Here is a 16,935-nt window from a genome sequence, read left to right as displayed (position 1 = left end):
CCCTCCATATCTCTGTAATCTCCTCCAACCCTACAATCCATAGTGATATCTGCACTCCTCCAATTCTGGCCTCTTGCACATCCCGGATTTTCAGAGCTCCACTATTGGTGACCATGTCTTTAGCTGCCTTGGCGCTAAGCTCTAGAATTCCCGCTCTAAACCTCTCCGCCTCTCTACCTTTCTTTACTCCTTTCAGACTCTCCTTAAAACCTACTCCTTTGACTAATCTTTTGCACACCTGTCCTAATTTCTGCTTAACTGCCTCAGTGTCAAATTTTATTTGATAACTCCTATGAAGCGCCTTGGGACATTTAAAGGCACGATATGAATGCAAGTTGTCAGTCATGCCCCTCTAGTATTTTTCAGTTGTGCCTGTTTTTTTTTGAGTTGTCAACTTTTTAGAGCTGTCAGCTGTTTTGTAGGTTGGCACATATGCTGCCTAATGTGAAATGGGGCTGGCCCTGCCAGTTTTCTTTGAGACCACCTTAAGATTAGCTGCAGTGTTGCTGCAAAGTATGCCATCTAGCAGTCAAATCAAGAACTGAAGTCACTCCCTGAAGGTTGCCAAGACTGTAATTTGATCTCTGATCCTGTGCTTGGAGGTCTAACATACTACATGAGGTACCATCCACCATTTTTATCTTTTAAAGGTTTCTACTTCATAGTTGCTCACCTCAGCTCTTCTTTCTTGGAAGGCATCAAACCGGTTCTGTATTGTTCAACAAATGTTTCTGCCGGTGCTTCCCTCTACAGCAAGACCACTTGCTGACTTGGTTAAATCATTATAGTGCTCATTTTCCTTGAGAGTTACTGTGCTGATGTTGTTGACCTGTCTTGAGAAATAATGAAGCTCATCAAACATGCAGGTGGCAAATTCCAGTGTCTGCTTCATTTGATGAAAAGCCCATAGCAAAAACATAATAGTCTCAACTTCGATACTATCTTAGTCATTCTGCCGGTATAGTGCACTGCACTTTCAGGATCTGCTGTAGACAATTACTCAGCAATAATTTCTCATTTTTTTAGGAAATTGCATTAAGAAACAAACATGACCTACAAGCTCCTCCTCCTCCACAGTATTATGCACAGCTTATTAAAGAAATTGAAAGTTTGGGTTGGGATAAGTAAGTAGTACTTTCTTTCAATTCAATTATCATTGAGTTCACACAAACTTATGACTTTTTTAGAATTTCATAATTGCTCTTGTAAAACTTTGTCATTATTTAAATACTGTATGTGGATAGTTATAAAAGAGCAGTGTCTGTGTATGGATATATATGCCTCAGCGCTGCTGATGCCTGATCTCAACTGTGCCTTTTTAGAACGTAGTACCTCTCCACCCTTCTCAGGAAGAATATCTCTTGGCCTTTGCATGTCCTCTGGTGGTTCAGGAACTGCATTACTAGCGGTTAAATTGCAACAATCTGCCTGCTATCTTGTCCATGCTGCTGCAGCCACTGGAGGCGTGGGCAGATCTAATCGAGGTGTTTAAATTGATAAAAGATTTGATAAGATAGCTAAAAAGAAACTATTTCTTTTGGTGGGGGAATCCAGAACAAGAGGGCTAAATAATATTAAAGCCAGACTATTTCACTCAAGTCAGAAAGGTCTTTTTCATCAGATAGTGGAAATATGGAACTTGCTCCCCCAAAGGGTTGTGGATGCTGGGTCAATTGAAATTTTCAAGACAGATATTGATAGATTTTTGTTGAGTAAGTGTATTGAGGGATATAGAGCAAAGGTGGGTAAATGGAATTGAGGTACATATCTAACTGGTGGAACAGGCTTGAGGGGATGAATGGCAAACTCTTGTTCCTATGTTCGTAGCATCTCGTAGGAGCATTAGATTAGCTAAGGATGCACATAAGACACGCTCTAATGTTTTTCACAGGTGAGCATTAGTATTGTGATATGTTTATGTAATTTGAAAATTACAATGTTTTTCAAAATGTTGGTGTGCAGGGTGTGTTCTGGGATTATCTGGTGACTCTGCAATGCTTGTTAACAGTAATACCAATGTTGGTCTTTGGATGGATGCAGTTCATTGCAGGATGAAAGGACTGGGAGACTAATGCTGTACATGACTGTTAAAGAAGTGCAGCCTCTTGTTGCAGTTCTGCTCTGAGAACCTGGGTCTGAGAGGGTGAGGATTCCTACAAGCTCTCCTCCTCTGCCTGCTGTCCCTGCAACTGTAGTTCTGTGTGCCCATTCCTGCTGCTGCTCCTCCACCTACAGCCACAATGGAACTTGTACTAGGATCCTAATAAAGGCCAAAGTGGGTTGCCAGAAGGACTCCAGTTGTCAATGGTGTAGAGACAGCACCAGCAGTTGCAGTAGCCAAAACCCACAATATTCCACGAGCCGAACTTTACCTGAGTACAGCAGAGGATCCCTTTTTAATAAAGCAGGAAATTACACACTCCTGAATTATAGAACCCATGGTTTGTGGGCTGTAGAACAGGTAATTGCAAATCTGGTGACAACCAAAATGGCATTTGGATCCTTGAACCAGTGCAGAGCTCCGACTTGCATATTAATATTTAGCTCTTGCCTATTTTGGGTGGGAGCACTGGCTGCATAAATTATAACTTGCTCAAACATTGCATTGGTTCGATCTCCAGTGCGACTTCGGTTCAATTTTCTATTTGGAAATTTTTGTACGTTTTTTTTTTCCTGTTCACACTGAAAAACGGTGCGATCGACAGATGGAAATCATCCCCCCCATGTGACCAGAGTACATGCTTGCAGCAGAGGTGTCAACTATCCCACAACAATTCTGTTGTGCTGACCCAAATGATCCCACAGTCTTTAGCACTCACTGTAGTGTTCCTCAGTGCTGTCCTAGTCTCCTCATCCAGATTTTCGACACTTATTGCTGCCAGACCATTTGGTCTTTGCTTTTGAAAAGTCATTGCTGATCTGGATATTGGGAGGTGCACACAGATGGCTCTAACTTTTTTTGCTTTCTAGTGAAGTGTACTGTTTCTGGCACGCAAACATTTCTTTCTTTTATGAATCTTAATGTAAGCTGAATACCTCATTCAACATTATATTTGATTCTGGTTATCCTTTTAAGTGCCTCTTGATTAAAAGGAAAAGTTTTGCTCATTTGGTAAATTGGTACATCAGTTTATAGCACTACAATCGAGCAATAAAATGGGAAATTCAATATTACAGTTAAACACAAACTACAGAATGCATGTGTAAAACTCCAGTCCTAAGTGCACAGGAAGGCCTATTTCCTGCTGTGCATAAGCTGAGGAGATAGCTATCTGAGAACTTTTATGCAGCCATGCAACTAGCCAATTATGACTGAGGACTGAATCTCTTCATAAACCACATTCTGAATAAGGTGAATTTACTGAAGCTAAGCAGCTGGTGGATGAAGTTATGATGTGAACAAGAAGTTGCAGAATATCCTTGCAGTTCTAAGTAGTGTAATCTGTTTGCGAGATTAGAAATCAAGGTGAGACTATTTGATAAGAAACACCACAGCAATCAGTTCAACTGAAAATTCCAAATTCCCTCAACACTGAAACCGCAGCCTTCAACTTCCCTCTAAACAGTCTTTCCCAGGACCAGCCCAGCTTCCGGTTTGGCAGTAGAACCACACTACATGATAGCAGTGCAGCAACAAGATGCAGTTCACTCCAGCTTCACACATATTGTTAGAGCTAAAACAAGCTCATGTTTCAACTGTCCCTGTCAACTAGTCTTGACATTTGAATGGAAAGCTGTAAACACATCTGACTACAAGAAGGGGTCAAAGTCAGACTCCAATAATTAGAGATCAGTGGCTAGAATTTTCTCCAGGCAGAGTCATATGAGTTTGCCCAAGAGATAAATGCAACAACTGCTAGAATTTCTAGCATTTCTAACCATAGCATTTTGATTGTTAAACATGAAAATGGATGTTTGCTGTCTTATTGTAAGACCTATGTAGGAATGTGGGAACAGGAGTAGGCAATTCAGCCTTTTGAGCCAATTCCATCATTCAATCAGATTATGGCTGATCTGTACCTCAACTCCATTTGACTGCCTTTGATCTACATCCCCTAATACCCTTGCCTAACTAAATCTATCAATCTCAGTCTTGAAAATTTTGATTGACTCAGCACTTACAGCCTTTTAGATTTTCACTAACCTTTGAGTCAAAAAGGGCTTCCTGATTTCACTCCCAAATATCCTAGTTCTGATTTTAGGTTTATGGCCCCTTGTTAGATTCCTCCACGAGAGGAAATAGTTTCACTATCTTATCTAATCCTTTTATCATTATAAACACCTCAATAACATTACCTCTTATCTTTATAAACTCAGGACAATACAAGCCAAGTTTTATTCAACCTATTCTGAAATTTAACCCATTAAGTCCCGGTATCATTCTGCTGAATTTGTGCTGTATCCCTTCGAGGCCAATATATCCATTCTGAAGTGCGGTTCACAAAACGGAAAGTGGTACTCCAGCTGAGGTCTGATCAAGGCTTTGTACAACTGAAGCATCACTTCCTCCCCTCTGTATTTCAGCCCCCTTGAAAGAACAGGCCGACATTCAATTAATATTTTTGATTACTTTTTTTTTAAGCTGCCCACTAGCTTTTTGTGATCTGTGTACATGGATACCCAAAGTTCTTTAGTCCTCCACAGTTCCTAGTCTCTTGCCATTAAGAAAATATTCCGATTTGTCTTTCTTGGATTTAAAATGGATGACCTCAAATTTTGCCACATTGAACTGCATCTGTTACAGATGTGCCTACTCTTTTAATTTGTGTGCCCCATTGTAACTTCCTGCTTCCATCTACACAATTTACTGTGCCTCCTAACTTAGTGTCATCTGTAGACTTGGATATACATTTCTCTATTCTTTCATCCATTATATACAGATCCCTGGGAAACATCATTTGTCACATCCCACTAATCAGAGAATATTCCATTTATCCCTACTCTGCCTCCTACTTCCCAACCGATGTCAGTGTTGCCTCCAATTCTGTATGCTTTTGTTTTTGCTAATAAACTCTTGTGCGGAACCTTATTAAATGCCTTCATATGGACCACATCCATATCCACCATGTTATTGACCTCCAAAAAAAAAAAAAAAAAATTCAATTAGATTAGTCAGACATGACCTACCCTTCACAAATTCATCTCTTTGATCAGCTTATACATGGCCAAGTGCTCAGTCACTCTGACCCAGATAGTTTTGTGGTTTCTCCCTTCTTAAATAATGGAGTGACATTTACAGTTTTCCAATCTAAAGGCAGAATTCCCAAATCTAGAGGGCTTTAAAAAATGTTTTTTTAAATCAATACTACATTGGGAATTTCCTCAACTATTTATTTTAATACCCTGGGCTGGAAACTCTGCTTCTGGAGTGTTGTCTCTCTTAAGTCCCATTATTTACTCTTTTTTTTTTTTTACTTGTTTTAAATCCAGTAAGTTCCTCCTCTACAGTTATTTTGGATTTGCTTGTATTTCTAATGCTTTATTCCTTTCCTCCACAGTGTAAACTGATACAAAGTACTCATTAAACAAGTCCACCTTTCTCTTCTTGTCGATTTTATAGTCTCACCTGCATCTGTCTTTAATGGCCCCACATTCCCTATTACCACTCTCAATATTTACATTAATATATTCACAAAAACTTTCGACATTAGCTTTGCAAGTAGTATATCCCTTGTAAGTTTTTTCCCTCATAAAACAGCTCCTCTTCCTGCATTTCGTATAGATTAAGGGTGTGCAGGATGATGTTGTACAGGCTCCATACCCGAGACACCCTCTACAGATTGGACAGATGTGACTAGGCTGATGGCACTTCACAAGTTTATGACTAGATGAGCAATGTAATAGTTGCTTATACTTTAGACTGAAATCCACACTTAAAGCAGGAACACAAAGGCTGCGTCATCTCAACATTTTATCCCCAAAATTTCCACCGAAGCTCAACACACAATCTGTGACTGTCACAAATGTACAACATTTTAGTGCAAAGTTATTTAATTGCTGAAACCGGGTCGCTAGAGCTTATGTTGAGCTATGAAAAATCTCTGACATGTCCGTCGCCCCAATATAATCTCCCCGCGTCTTCCTGTGCTCTCAGCAACCACCTTGGTGAGATTTGTGAGGATGTACCTAAATAAGGCGGTGGGTGGAAGTGAAGAGAGAAGAAGTTACTGAAAAATAAGGCAGGTGAGGGAGGGAATTGAGCCTTTTTTTTTTACCCCAACAAAAATGTTGCAACCATGAGGCAAGCAGGTATATTGGCAGAATTCATTTAAGTACAGAAACATTCCATTTGGGAATCCACACATGCCACTGTTATTTTTAAATATCTTGGCGCTGCCCAAGAAATGCTTTGATGTATTTAGGTGGTTTCAAATAATCTGTTCTCTATAGGATAAATTCACTGATCCAATGCATCTAACTGGGAGTCATTCCTAAAGGATGTATGGGTTGGAGACTGTACCATCAACATTGCAGTGCTAATTCTGCTACCAGTGTTCCTTTTTGAGTGCAGCCCCAACTGGGAATTTGGGATTGGTGAATTTATCCTTGGATCTCAATTTTTAATTAGTACATATCATCATTTGTTGATCTTTTGTGAGAACAGATAAGTAGTAAACATCAGAAAATATAATCAATTTTTTTCCATTTGCTCCCCTTCTCCATTGAAGACAATGACTCGTGTTTGGATACTGTGAAGCATGCCTCCTCCTCCCCACCACTACCTCACCCAAATGCCAATTTTTTTTTAGTATGACAGCAGAAATAACCTAATGGCCCCAAAATTCTACGGGTGACACTCCTGCTGATTGTAGTGGGATCGCACCCGGCGGTGCCCTCCACAACACTGACATCTGCCGGAGTTTGCATGGTCAATGGGAGGGTACACTATTTGGGCATGGGCTGGTGGGCACAATTGCTTCTGTAGCACCTAGCTGCCCCATATGTCAGGAAGTTTGGGTGGCTGCTCACATGTTTGGTTGGGTGGGGATGGTTTCCCACATATTTTTCCCCACCTTACCAATCTCAACCCCAGTGAGTTGGCCCAACTCTCAATTTAAAAACAAAATTAAATTGTCTTCTTTTGAAGTCCGGGCTTTTTGCCAGACCTGAACTCTACTGGGGGTGCCCAGATGTGCTCATGTGGAGACTGTTGTGCCTCCCCTCTTGGCATACAGGTCACCACGTACATGCTGGGTCCCCATCTAGGGCTGGGAGCAGGAACTCCTGTTTGGGGAGTCACTGCCCCTAACCCGTCATTTGCCGTGTAAGGGTCAAGAGTGTTCTGCTCCTTGCGAGGCAATGCGGAAATGGTGGAGAACAGACATAACCAGATCTCCCTCATTTACTTGGTTCCACCAGTGGCACATTATGGTGGGAAACTGGAAACCCCCCCTGTGGAATTTCCCATGGAAGTAATTGCAGCTGAGCCCAATCCTGTTCTTACCTGGTGACCATATACTTTCCATCAGATGTCAGTGGCTAACGATCAGCAGCAGGGTCTTTGACAAATTTGTACTTCTTCCTCCTTGGCCAAAGGAGGCTAAGGCTGATTGCAGTGACTTTACCGTTGTGACCAAGGTCAGCCATTCAGCCCAGATAAAGGTTAAATGAGGGACCCTACTGGTCGGTTTGGCTTGATGCCATATCACATGGGACAGTAAATTTCTTAAACTGTAATTACTTGGCTAACTGTTGTGAAGAAAATTTGTAATTGATTGATTAACAAATACCAATATAAGCAATTGAATGTCCTGCTAGAACAGGTTTATAGATTTTGTGGTGGTCTCTGATTTAAATGACATTAATGAGCTTCCTGTTTAGAATTGTACACAATTTGTGATGCAAGAATTTAGAGAAGCAGCACATGCACAAATGATGGGTTTCATTGAAAATGGTAATAGTTGGCAGGACGAAGGATTTAATGAGAAGGAGCAGATTAAAAACTAATAATTTTTATGGGCTAAAAAAACATCGCGCCTGGCCTAACACAGTATAAAACTGCAAAAATTGATCAAAGGCCTGACAGGAAGTTTTATGTGTACATAAGTAAAGGCTGACAGGAACCTGCTGTGTGTGCCAAAGGTTCCCATGATGGAAAACTGAAACATGGTGCTCACTGACCACAGCGTGAGCCTTGACACAGGTCGTAAATAACTGTGTGATATACGACCACATTAAACAGCAGACTGGTGTATTAACAGCAGTAAATCTGTGACAGGAGAAATGCTTGGCACTCAAGACCTTGTCTTTTTGATATTAGTTTCAGATTAATAGGAGTAAAGCAAACACATCAAATCACTAGTAGACTTTGATTTCATAAACCTTTCATATATTTTCTTCTCAGACTTGCTTATATGGATGCAGAGTTCAGGACCATTAAGCTGAAGGCTGAGGATTCTGCGGGTCGAGAGCATATGATCACAATTAAATTAAAATCAAAGGTGAGGAACTGATAATGGATTCATAGATATAGTGTTGCGATTTCTTTTGAACAGTAATTTTGTATATTAAAAAAAATCAATATCAGATATAGGGAGATGAATTTATTTACTATGGCAACTTGGATCTAGAGTTTGAGGTTTGAAACCCATGAAATGAAATGCTCTGATTCACAACTGCATTTATTTTTGGGGGATAGTTGATGCTTTAGCCAATCACTGCAACTACTCTGTATAACTTAAGTTAGTCTTAATAATTTGATGCTAACTTTTAGCAGAAACACCATTAAGATCTCACAAACAATTGTATGTAGTGTGAGCAATTATTATTCGGAATTAACTTCCAGAAGAATTAGTAGAAGAAATATTTAAGGGACAACAATATACATATTTACAGGGATTTTTAATTTAGGTACTTTTTTAAAAAAAAAACCCTGAATAATTTATAAATATCTAAAATGCAGCAGTTGGTACCTCTGCTTTGAGAGTGAATATTATTTACATATGCCATGCCTTGCAAAGTAATATATCGAAACAGGTTTGAGAAAAGGCTCCTGAAGTAGTAGTAGTACCTCATTAGTAACATGAGGGTAGTACCAGGCCTCGGGTTGTCCCAGCCCCCTCCCCACCCCACCCTAAAATTGACATATTTGTGTAGGCCAGGGTACTTTGCTTACCTCTACTACAATAGGTTGTTTCATAATTTTTCATGTTATATTTTAAGTATTCCTTGTTGATTTAAAAGGCAGCAACTCTATACTCTTCAAGAAAATATTTTGAAGGTAAAGTCTCTGTCCACGATTGACAAGCTGGCAGTGTTCAGACTGGGAGAAGAAAAGACGGTGAACTTATCAGTTATCTTGTAATACATACGTGTCTTCATGAACTAAAAGATTTCAACCTCTTGAGTACTGGAGTGCATTAACTAATAACTCTTATTTGTCATTTAGTCGTGTCTCTGTCATTGAAACTTGGCTATGAAGCATGACGCCAGAGTGCTAATATGTAAACCTTGTGGCAGGTGACATTGAAACTTGATAGCTAACAAATAGGATTCACATCATGTACTGGAAGGGAAATATAATGTCACTTTGCATTAGAGATTTGATTGCGGCAAAGTGTGTTAAACTTGCTAACATTTCGATCTAGGTTTTTATATAAAAAATACTGCAGACTGGTCCCATTTGCTGTTGTCTGTTTGTTTTTTTGAGAAAATTAATAATTCCATGTAAATATGCAGTGACACTCAAAAATGTGTAAAAGTATATTCTGAGAAGCAAATAGCAGTTCTACCACAAATGTAGGAGGAACATGTGCTTGTTTCCCAAATGATCCTTGCCTGGATGAACACTGAAAAGGAAATAGAAAGCTTATTGGCTTTGAAACTCGTAATATTTAGATATCTTTCAAAATGGTTGAGGATTTCCAATAGTAAAATGAGTACTGGAGCAGTTGGATTTTAAAAAATAGCTGGTGTGGATGGCTTCAACTTCAAACAGAACATGAAGGTACTTATGGAGGGAATAATCATACTGGGTTGGTAAATAAAGAGGTCTGATTGGATATACGGACTGATATCATGTGAACGTTGTTTTAAAAATGTGGGCATGTGCATGTATATTTGTATTGCAAAATGTTTGTTTAGGGAAAAAAAATATTTTTGAGCAACAAGATACTATTTCTTAAAAAGTAAAAAAAAAAGCCCTGCAGCAAGCCTGTGAAATGAGGCCATCTGGATGGGAGATCTTGGACTTAAATGTTCAATCACTTTACTAGAACAAACCAAAAGGATCCCCTGATGGCTCAGCAAGATAATGCAGTGAATACCTGAACCATACAGAGCAAGAAGATCCCAAGCTTGATACCCAATCTAGGCTGAGTTAGTTAAATCCAGCCAGGCTAGCAGTATGGACACTACAATTGCCCTCGGCACCCATAAGTTAGGAAGGGGCAAATATGTCTGAGTGACCGCTTCTGATCACTATACTCATTGGAAATCTGCATGTGTCAAGGACTTTATTGTGTTAATCTATGATTGCCTCATACTCAAATCTCTGGCAGATACTCATGTGAAGGATTGCGGCTGAATAATGACCATTTATACTAGATACCGGAGGGGGGAAAGTGTCCCTATAACTGTCCCCTAGCAAGGAATCCAAGGTTTCAGAACAGAAGAGATAAATTGGCAGAGAAAATTCACAATTTCTTTTGAAGATCATACAAACTATTTTAACTCTGGGTTAAATTGTTCTCTATGGGTATAGTAATCTTCTTCCGTTAAGGGATGTTTACCTACAATGGTCTTATAAAAACATGAGAACATAAGAGATAGGAGCAGGAGGAGGCCACCTGGCCCCTTGAGCCTGCTCCACCATTCAATAAGATTATGGCTGATCTAATCATGGACTCAGTTCCACTTCCCTGCCTGCTCCCCATAATCCTTTATTCCTTTATCATTCAAAAATCTGTCTGTCTCCACCTTAAATATATTCAATGACCCAGCCACCATAGCTCTCAGAGGCAGAGAATTCCATAGATTCACAACCCTCGGAGAAGAAATTCCTCCTCATCTCAGTTTTAAATGGGCAGCCCCTTATTCTGAGACTACATCCCTTAGCTTTAGTTTCCCCTATGAGTGGAAATATCCTCTCTGCATCCACCTTGTCGAGCCCCCTCATTATCTTATATGTTTCGATAAGATCACCTCTCATTCTTCTGAACTCCAATGAGTATAGGCCCAACTTACTCAACCTATCTTCATAATCCAACCCCCTCATCTCTGGAATCAACCTAGTGAACCTACTCTGAACAGCCTCCAATGCAAGTATATCCTTCCTTAAATACGGAGACCAAAACTGTACGCAGTACTCCAGGTGTGGCCTCACCAATACCCTGTACAGTTGTAGGAGGACTTCGCTGCTTTTATACTCTACACCCCTTGCAATAAAGGCCAACATTACATTTGCCTTCCTGATTACTTGCTGTACCTGCATACTCACTTTTTGTGTTTCATGCATAAGGATCCCCAGGTCCCGCTGTACTGAAGCACTTTGCAATTTTTCTCCATTTAAATTATAATTTGCTTTTCTATTTTTTTCTGACAAAGTGGATAACCTCATATTTTCCCACATTATGCTCCATCTGCCAAATTTTTGCCCACTCACTTAGCCAGTCTATATCCCTTTGCAGATTTTTTGTGTCCTCCTCACAATTTGCTTTGCCACCCATTTTGTATCATCAGCAAACTTGGCTACATTACACTCTGTCCCTTCATCCAAGTCATTGATATAGAATGTAAATATTGAGGCCCCAGCACCAATCCTTGCGGCACCCCACTAGTTACTGTTTGCCAACTGGAAAATGACCCATTTATCCTGACACTCTGTTTTCTGTTAGTTAGCCAATCCTCCATCCATGCTAATGTATTACCCCCAACCCCGTGAACTTTTATCTTCTGCGGTAACCTTTTATGTGGCACCTTATCCAATGCCTTCTGGAAATCCAAATACACCACATCCAATGGTTCTCCCTTATCCATTCTGCTCATTACCTCCTCAAAGAATTCCAGCAAATTTGTCAAACATGATTTCACTTTCATAAAACCTTGCTTACTCTGCTTGATTGAATTATGCTTTTCCAAATGTCCCGCTACTGCTTCCTTAATAATGGACATCAGCATTTTCCCAATGGCAGATGTTATGCTAACTGGTCTATAGTTTCCTGCTTTTTGTCTGCCTCCTTTTTTAAATAGGGGCATTATATTTGCGGTTTTCCAATCTGCTGGGACCGCCCCAGAATCCAGCGAATTTTGGTAGATTACAACCACTGCATCCACTATCTCTGCAGCCACTTCTTTTAAGACCCTCAGATGTAAACCATCAAGTCCCAGGGACTTGTCTGCTTTTAGTCTCATTATTTTACTGAGAACTACTTATTTTGTGATAGTGATTGCATTAAGTTCCTCCCTCCCTATTGCTTCTTGATTATTCACGACTGGGATGCTTTTAGTGTCTTCTACCGTGAAGACCGATACAAAATATTTGTTCAACGTCTCTGCTATTTCCCTGTTCTCCATTATTAATTCCCTGGTCTCATCCTCTAGGGGACCAACATTTACTTTAGCCACACTTCCTTTTTATGTACCTGTAGAAACTCTTACTATCTCTTTTTATATTCCGTGCTAGTTTACTTTCATAATCTATCTTCCCCCTCTCTCATTTTTTTAGTCGTTCTTTGCTGGCTTTTAAAAGTTTCTCAATCCTCTGGCCTCCCACTAGTCTTGGCCACATTGTATGCCCTTGTTTTCAATTTGATACCATCCCTTATTTCCTTAGTTAGCCACGGATGGTTATCCCTACTCTTACAGTCTTTCCTTCTCGAGTGTTTACATGTGCAGCATGCAGTTCTTAAAAATGTCATTTAAAAAAACTGTCCTTTCTGGAGTGGCTATTTCACTGCACTTCTAAGACTTGGGTGCAGAAACTTATCATTGCATTGTCACATCTCAGCTTTAAGTTGATTGGGACCAGCAGGACCTAATTTGGTATTACAGTGCCTGTTTCTATGCCTCAGCCACAAATAATTGGCAAAGATGGCAGGATCAGTTTGCAATCCAGCTGCTGGATTGAGTTTTCTATGTTAAAACAGCACTCAGCGGTGTACTTTCAGGCAAGTACTCAAGTTAGACCCTTGTCTGCTTTTAAATTTAAGAACAGGAAGCTATAATTTTAGGAGCTAGACATAGGCCCTGAATTCGTGCCCCCATTTTTGCAGCGCAAGTACAGAGTTTAGGTATGCAAAGCGCATGCGCCTAAACCCGGAACTTGCAATCTGTCAAGAATCCTCTTGACCGGTCGCATGAATCCCCAGGAAAAAGGCCTCCGTGGGCGGAGAGTTGGGCTATTTGCCTAACTCCTGTCCAGCGAATGTCCTTAAAATGCTTACGACTGATAAAAGCAGGCATAAGGCCTGCTTTTATCAGCATAAGACTTTTAAAGTACGGAATAATACAATTTTTTCAATAATTTAAAATCCTATTAAATAAGATAAGTTCATTTATTAGACCCTTTAAAATATGTAAATTTATTTTTCAAAAAATTTAATTTTTGTTTTAAATTTATTAATTCCATTTTGATTAATTTTAAATATGTGATTTAATTTTTTTTAATCTTAAGTGCTTGTGTGTTTTTGGGGTATAATCACCATAAATATGAATGGGAATACCACTACTTTGATAGGTTGGGCCAGCCCATGTGATCCCAGTGATGCGTACAAAGCCCATGTGCTGCTGGATATGTGGGCCTCAATGCAGGCCTTCGCGTAGTAGCCCAGAAGTCTTGGAAACTCTGAAAATAACAGGTACTTTCGTCGAAGTTTTTGCGGTCGAAGGCATCCGCCCGCGGGAAGCCTTCAACTCCAAATTCTGGGCCATAATCTTGACTTTTCAATGAGAGTATATTCTATGGACAAGTGTCCTGTGGGAGGAGGAAGCTAGAATTACTTCTAATCTCTAGTCTTGCTTGAGAATTTTAAATGTTGTACTGCTATCAACTACTCTACCAGGGAAGTGCAGTTCAGCCCAGTCTGTCTTGGTCTAATCGTGTACGTACACTTTCCAATACAACTCACGATAGTATTGGGAGTCTTGGCATTTCTTTTGCCCCAACACAAATCAAGGATACTGAGATCAATTGTCAAGCCCCAGCTCTGCCTTGGTTGAAATCACCCAACTCAGCACAAACCAAGAACCATATGTGAGATCTCCATTATTTATAGTTCTGTACTAACTACTGCGACATTGTGGAGCTCTATCCCACTCGTTTATATATATATATATATATATAAATATATATATATATTTTTTTTTTAAATTCTGGTTGTTGTGATATGCAATGTACTGAGTCTTGTATTCATTATTTTCAAGTCTTGCAAGGATGTTTAATGAATTACATTTTATTTGCCAATGTAGAATATATGACCGCTTGTTGGGTGTCTACTGATTTTGGGGTGGGAGGGGGGTGGAGTGAGAGAGAGAGAGAGAGAGAGAGAAAGCAGTGTGAAACCTTGTAAGGGGTTCTGGGGAGTGTTGTGCCTTGGGTGTCTCTCTGGGCTTCTGCCCTCACAGCTTATTCCTGGCCTGTGAGGTACCCTGAGTGCTGCAAGAGCACTCTTGGAGAGACTGTGTCCACAGCTTATGAAGGGGGTTTTGAGACTCGTGTGTCCCCACAGCTTATGATTAGCCTGTGAGGCACCTGTGAGTGTCAAACACTCCTAACCCCTTTCTTCCCTAGCCTGTGGCACACAGTTGAGCGTTTTCGAGGCGCTCCTGGCTTCCCTTACACTGTTCTGACACCAGATTCACGATCAGGAAATGTAATACAACAGAACTGAGACGCGGCGATTCCAAGAGAAACTTTAAGCTTCCAATTTATTTGACAAGGTGTATCTCAACAAACAGCAATATACCAACAAAACAATCCCCCTAAATCCCTCTAAGCGGATACAACGAAAATTTTTACACAAGTTTAACAGCAGTGCAATGCCCAACCTCCCACCTTCCTGACCCAACTGAGTTGGGAATTCTGGGGACCAGAGATTATACTCACCACAGCCTTTACAGTCTTTCCAGGTCAAAACACGGTTTTGGGGTTCTCTTTTTTGCTATCTTCAGGATCTTGAAGTTACTTTTTCGGTTGTGATTTTCTTGGAAACTTGGTTGTTGCGTCTTGTTGCTGTGGATCTACCGGAGTCCAGCTTTCAGGGAAAGATCCTTGTGGAAAAAGAAAAGGTTCAGTCTCCAGTAGCGAAAGGAGGCTGAACTGATGCCGTCTCGGGATGGTGGTTAGCTTCTTCTGTCTTCGGACACTGGTCTTCCTTCTGTGTCGAAAGGCTGACTGCTTGCTGGAACACGAGAACGGAACAACTTGTCGGGGCAGAAACCCCTTCTTGTATCCAGTTATCCAGCCAAACTTTTGTGCTGAAATAAATCCTTCCCATTGGTGGGCTTGTGATTTTTGAAAAATGTAGCAGTGTTGGATTTTGCAGGGGTTTTTCCACTGGCCATCCCTGATAACCTAATCAAGGGTTGATTAGGTGTTAATTGGCAGGGTGTGGACCTCCTGTAGCCATTGTGTAGGCTATCGGTTTGTTTTGGGTTCCCTAGTTTTCTTAAGGCTTGCATAATATCCCTCCATAGTGTAAATGTGGGGGAGACAATAGCCCGGTATCGGTGATGAGTCAGTCCCAAGTTTTCGAGCAAGGGCACTCCCATTGGCTTGGAGTCCCTTGCTTCGGGCTGACTCTGTCCCACCATTGGCCCTCTGGTTTCCTCCCCCGTCCAATCATTGCCTTGCCAAGGCCACACCGTCTCGGTTTCAATCCACATTTGGTTTTGGGTTCCCTGTTCCTTCCAGGACACTGGCCTGCTGCAGCACAGACAGATCCCACAGCTCTTTTCCTTCTGGGTAAAATGAGGAGTTTTCGTCCTCCCCTACAACCTGACCAAACTAAAATGAAAGTCTATCACTTTGAGTCATACAGTTCAAAAATATATGCAGATGCGTGCCGGTGAGTAGGTTTGAAAACCAATCTATGCTTGCTGGTTAATGGGTTATGAGACAACTACAATATCATTTAAAAAAATCTTCCACAAACAAGCTTGTTCTGAGGAACTCTTGTTGTCCTAATGGCTGCAGTCAAGCCACCAGTCAGAGGCCTGATTATTTACATGTTTGTGGCTCCTGAAGGCATTAGCAAACTAGCTCTTACTTGATTTCTTTTTTATCTTCAGTATCCAGCGGAGCCACCTGACTGCTCTCCAGATTTTCCTGTTCCATTTGTGATTTCTTGGACACAACAGGTATTAGTCAAATTCTGTAATAGCTTTTTTACTATTGTTTATCTTTGGAGTTCTTTACTCCAGAGGGCTGTGGATGTTCAGTCGTTGAGTACGTTCAAGATAGAGATTGATACATTTTTGGATACTAAGGGAATCGAGGGATATGGGTAGAAGATCAGCTATGATCTTATTGAATGGTGAAGCAGGCTTGAGGGGCCGAATGACCTACTCCTGCTCTTATTTATTTTTGTTATTTGTACTTTTTTTGTAATATCATAGTATTCATGTCAAGTGAATGTTCTTTCTTTGTAGATTATGCCAACTTTAAAACTGTCCTTGCCATAACTGAATCTGCTGTTAAGATAAGTACACATCCTTACATAAGATATACAACATGGAAACAAGCCATTCGGCCCAACCAGTCCCTGCCGGCGTTTATACTCCACTCAAGCCTCCTCCTGTCTTTTCTCCTTTAAATCTATTCGCATAACCCTCTATTCCCTTCTCCCTCATACGCTTGTCCAGCCTCCCCTTAAATACATCTATACTATTCGCTTCAACCACTCACTGTGGTAGGGAGTACCACATTCTCACCACTCTGGGTGAAGAATTTTCTTCTGAATTCCCTATTGGATTTCTTGGTGACTAGCTTATATTGAT

The 16,935-nt window shown here is 40.6% G+C and overlaps 1 protein-coding gene across 3 annotated transcripts in view; it reads left to right on the top strand.

The window, feature by feature from the left end:
• The window catches only part of fancl (FA complementation group L), a 106,735-nt gene that overhangs the window by 39,255 nt on the left and 50,545 nt on the right, over positions 1-16,935 (top strand). For all 3 annotated transcript variants that reach the window (XM_070889609.1, XM_070889608.1, XM_070889607.1), the window contains 3 exons: positions 1,027-1,124; positions 8,345-8,441; positions 16,228-16,296. In XM_070889609.1, coding sequence (XP_070745710.1) covers positions 1,027-1,124; positions 8,345-8,441; positions 16,228-16,296 — 264 coding nt within the window. The remainder of the gene's footprint in view (positions 1-1,026; positions 1,125-8,344; positions 8,442-16,227; positions 16,297-16,935) is intronic.

This window comes from Pristiophorus japonicus, chromosome 9 (assembly GCF_044704955.1).
Source record: "Pristiophorus japonicus isolate sPriJap1 chromosome 9, sPriJap1.hap1, whole genome shotgun sequence".
NCBI lineage: Eukaryota > Metazoa > Chordata > Chondrichthyes > Pristiophoridae > Pristiophorus > Pristiophorus japonicus.
Note: the sequence above shows the minus strand (reverse complement) of the source record. Positions and strands in the feature narration are given on the sequence as shown.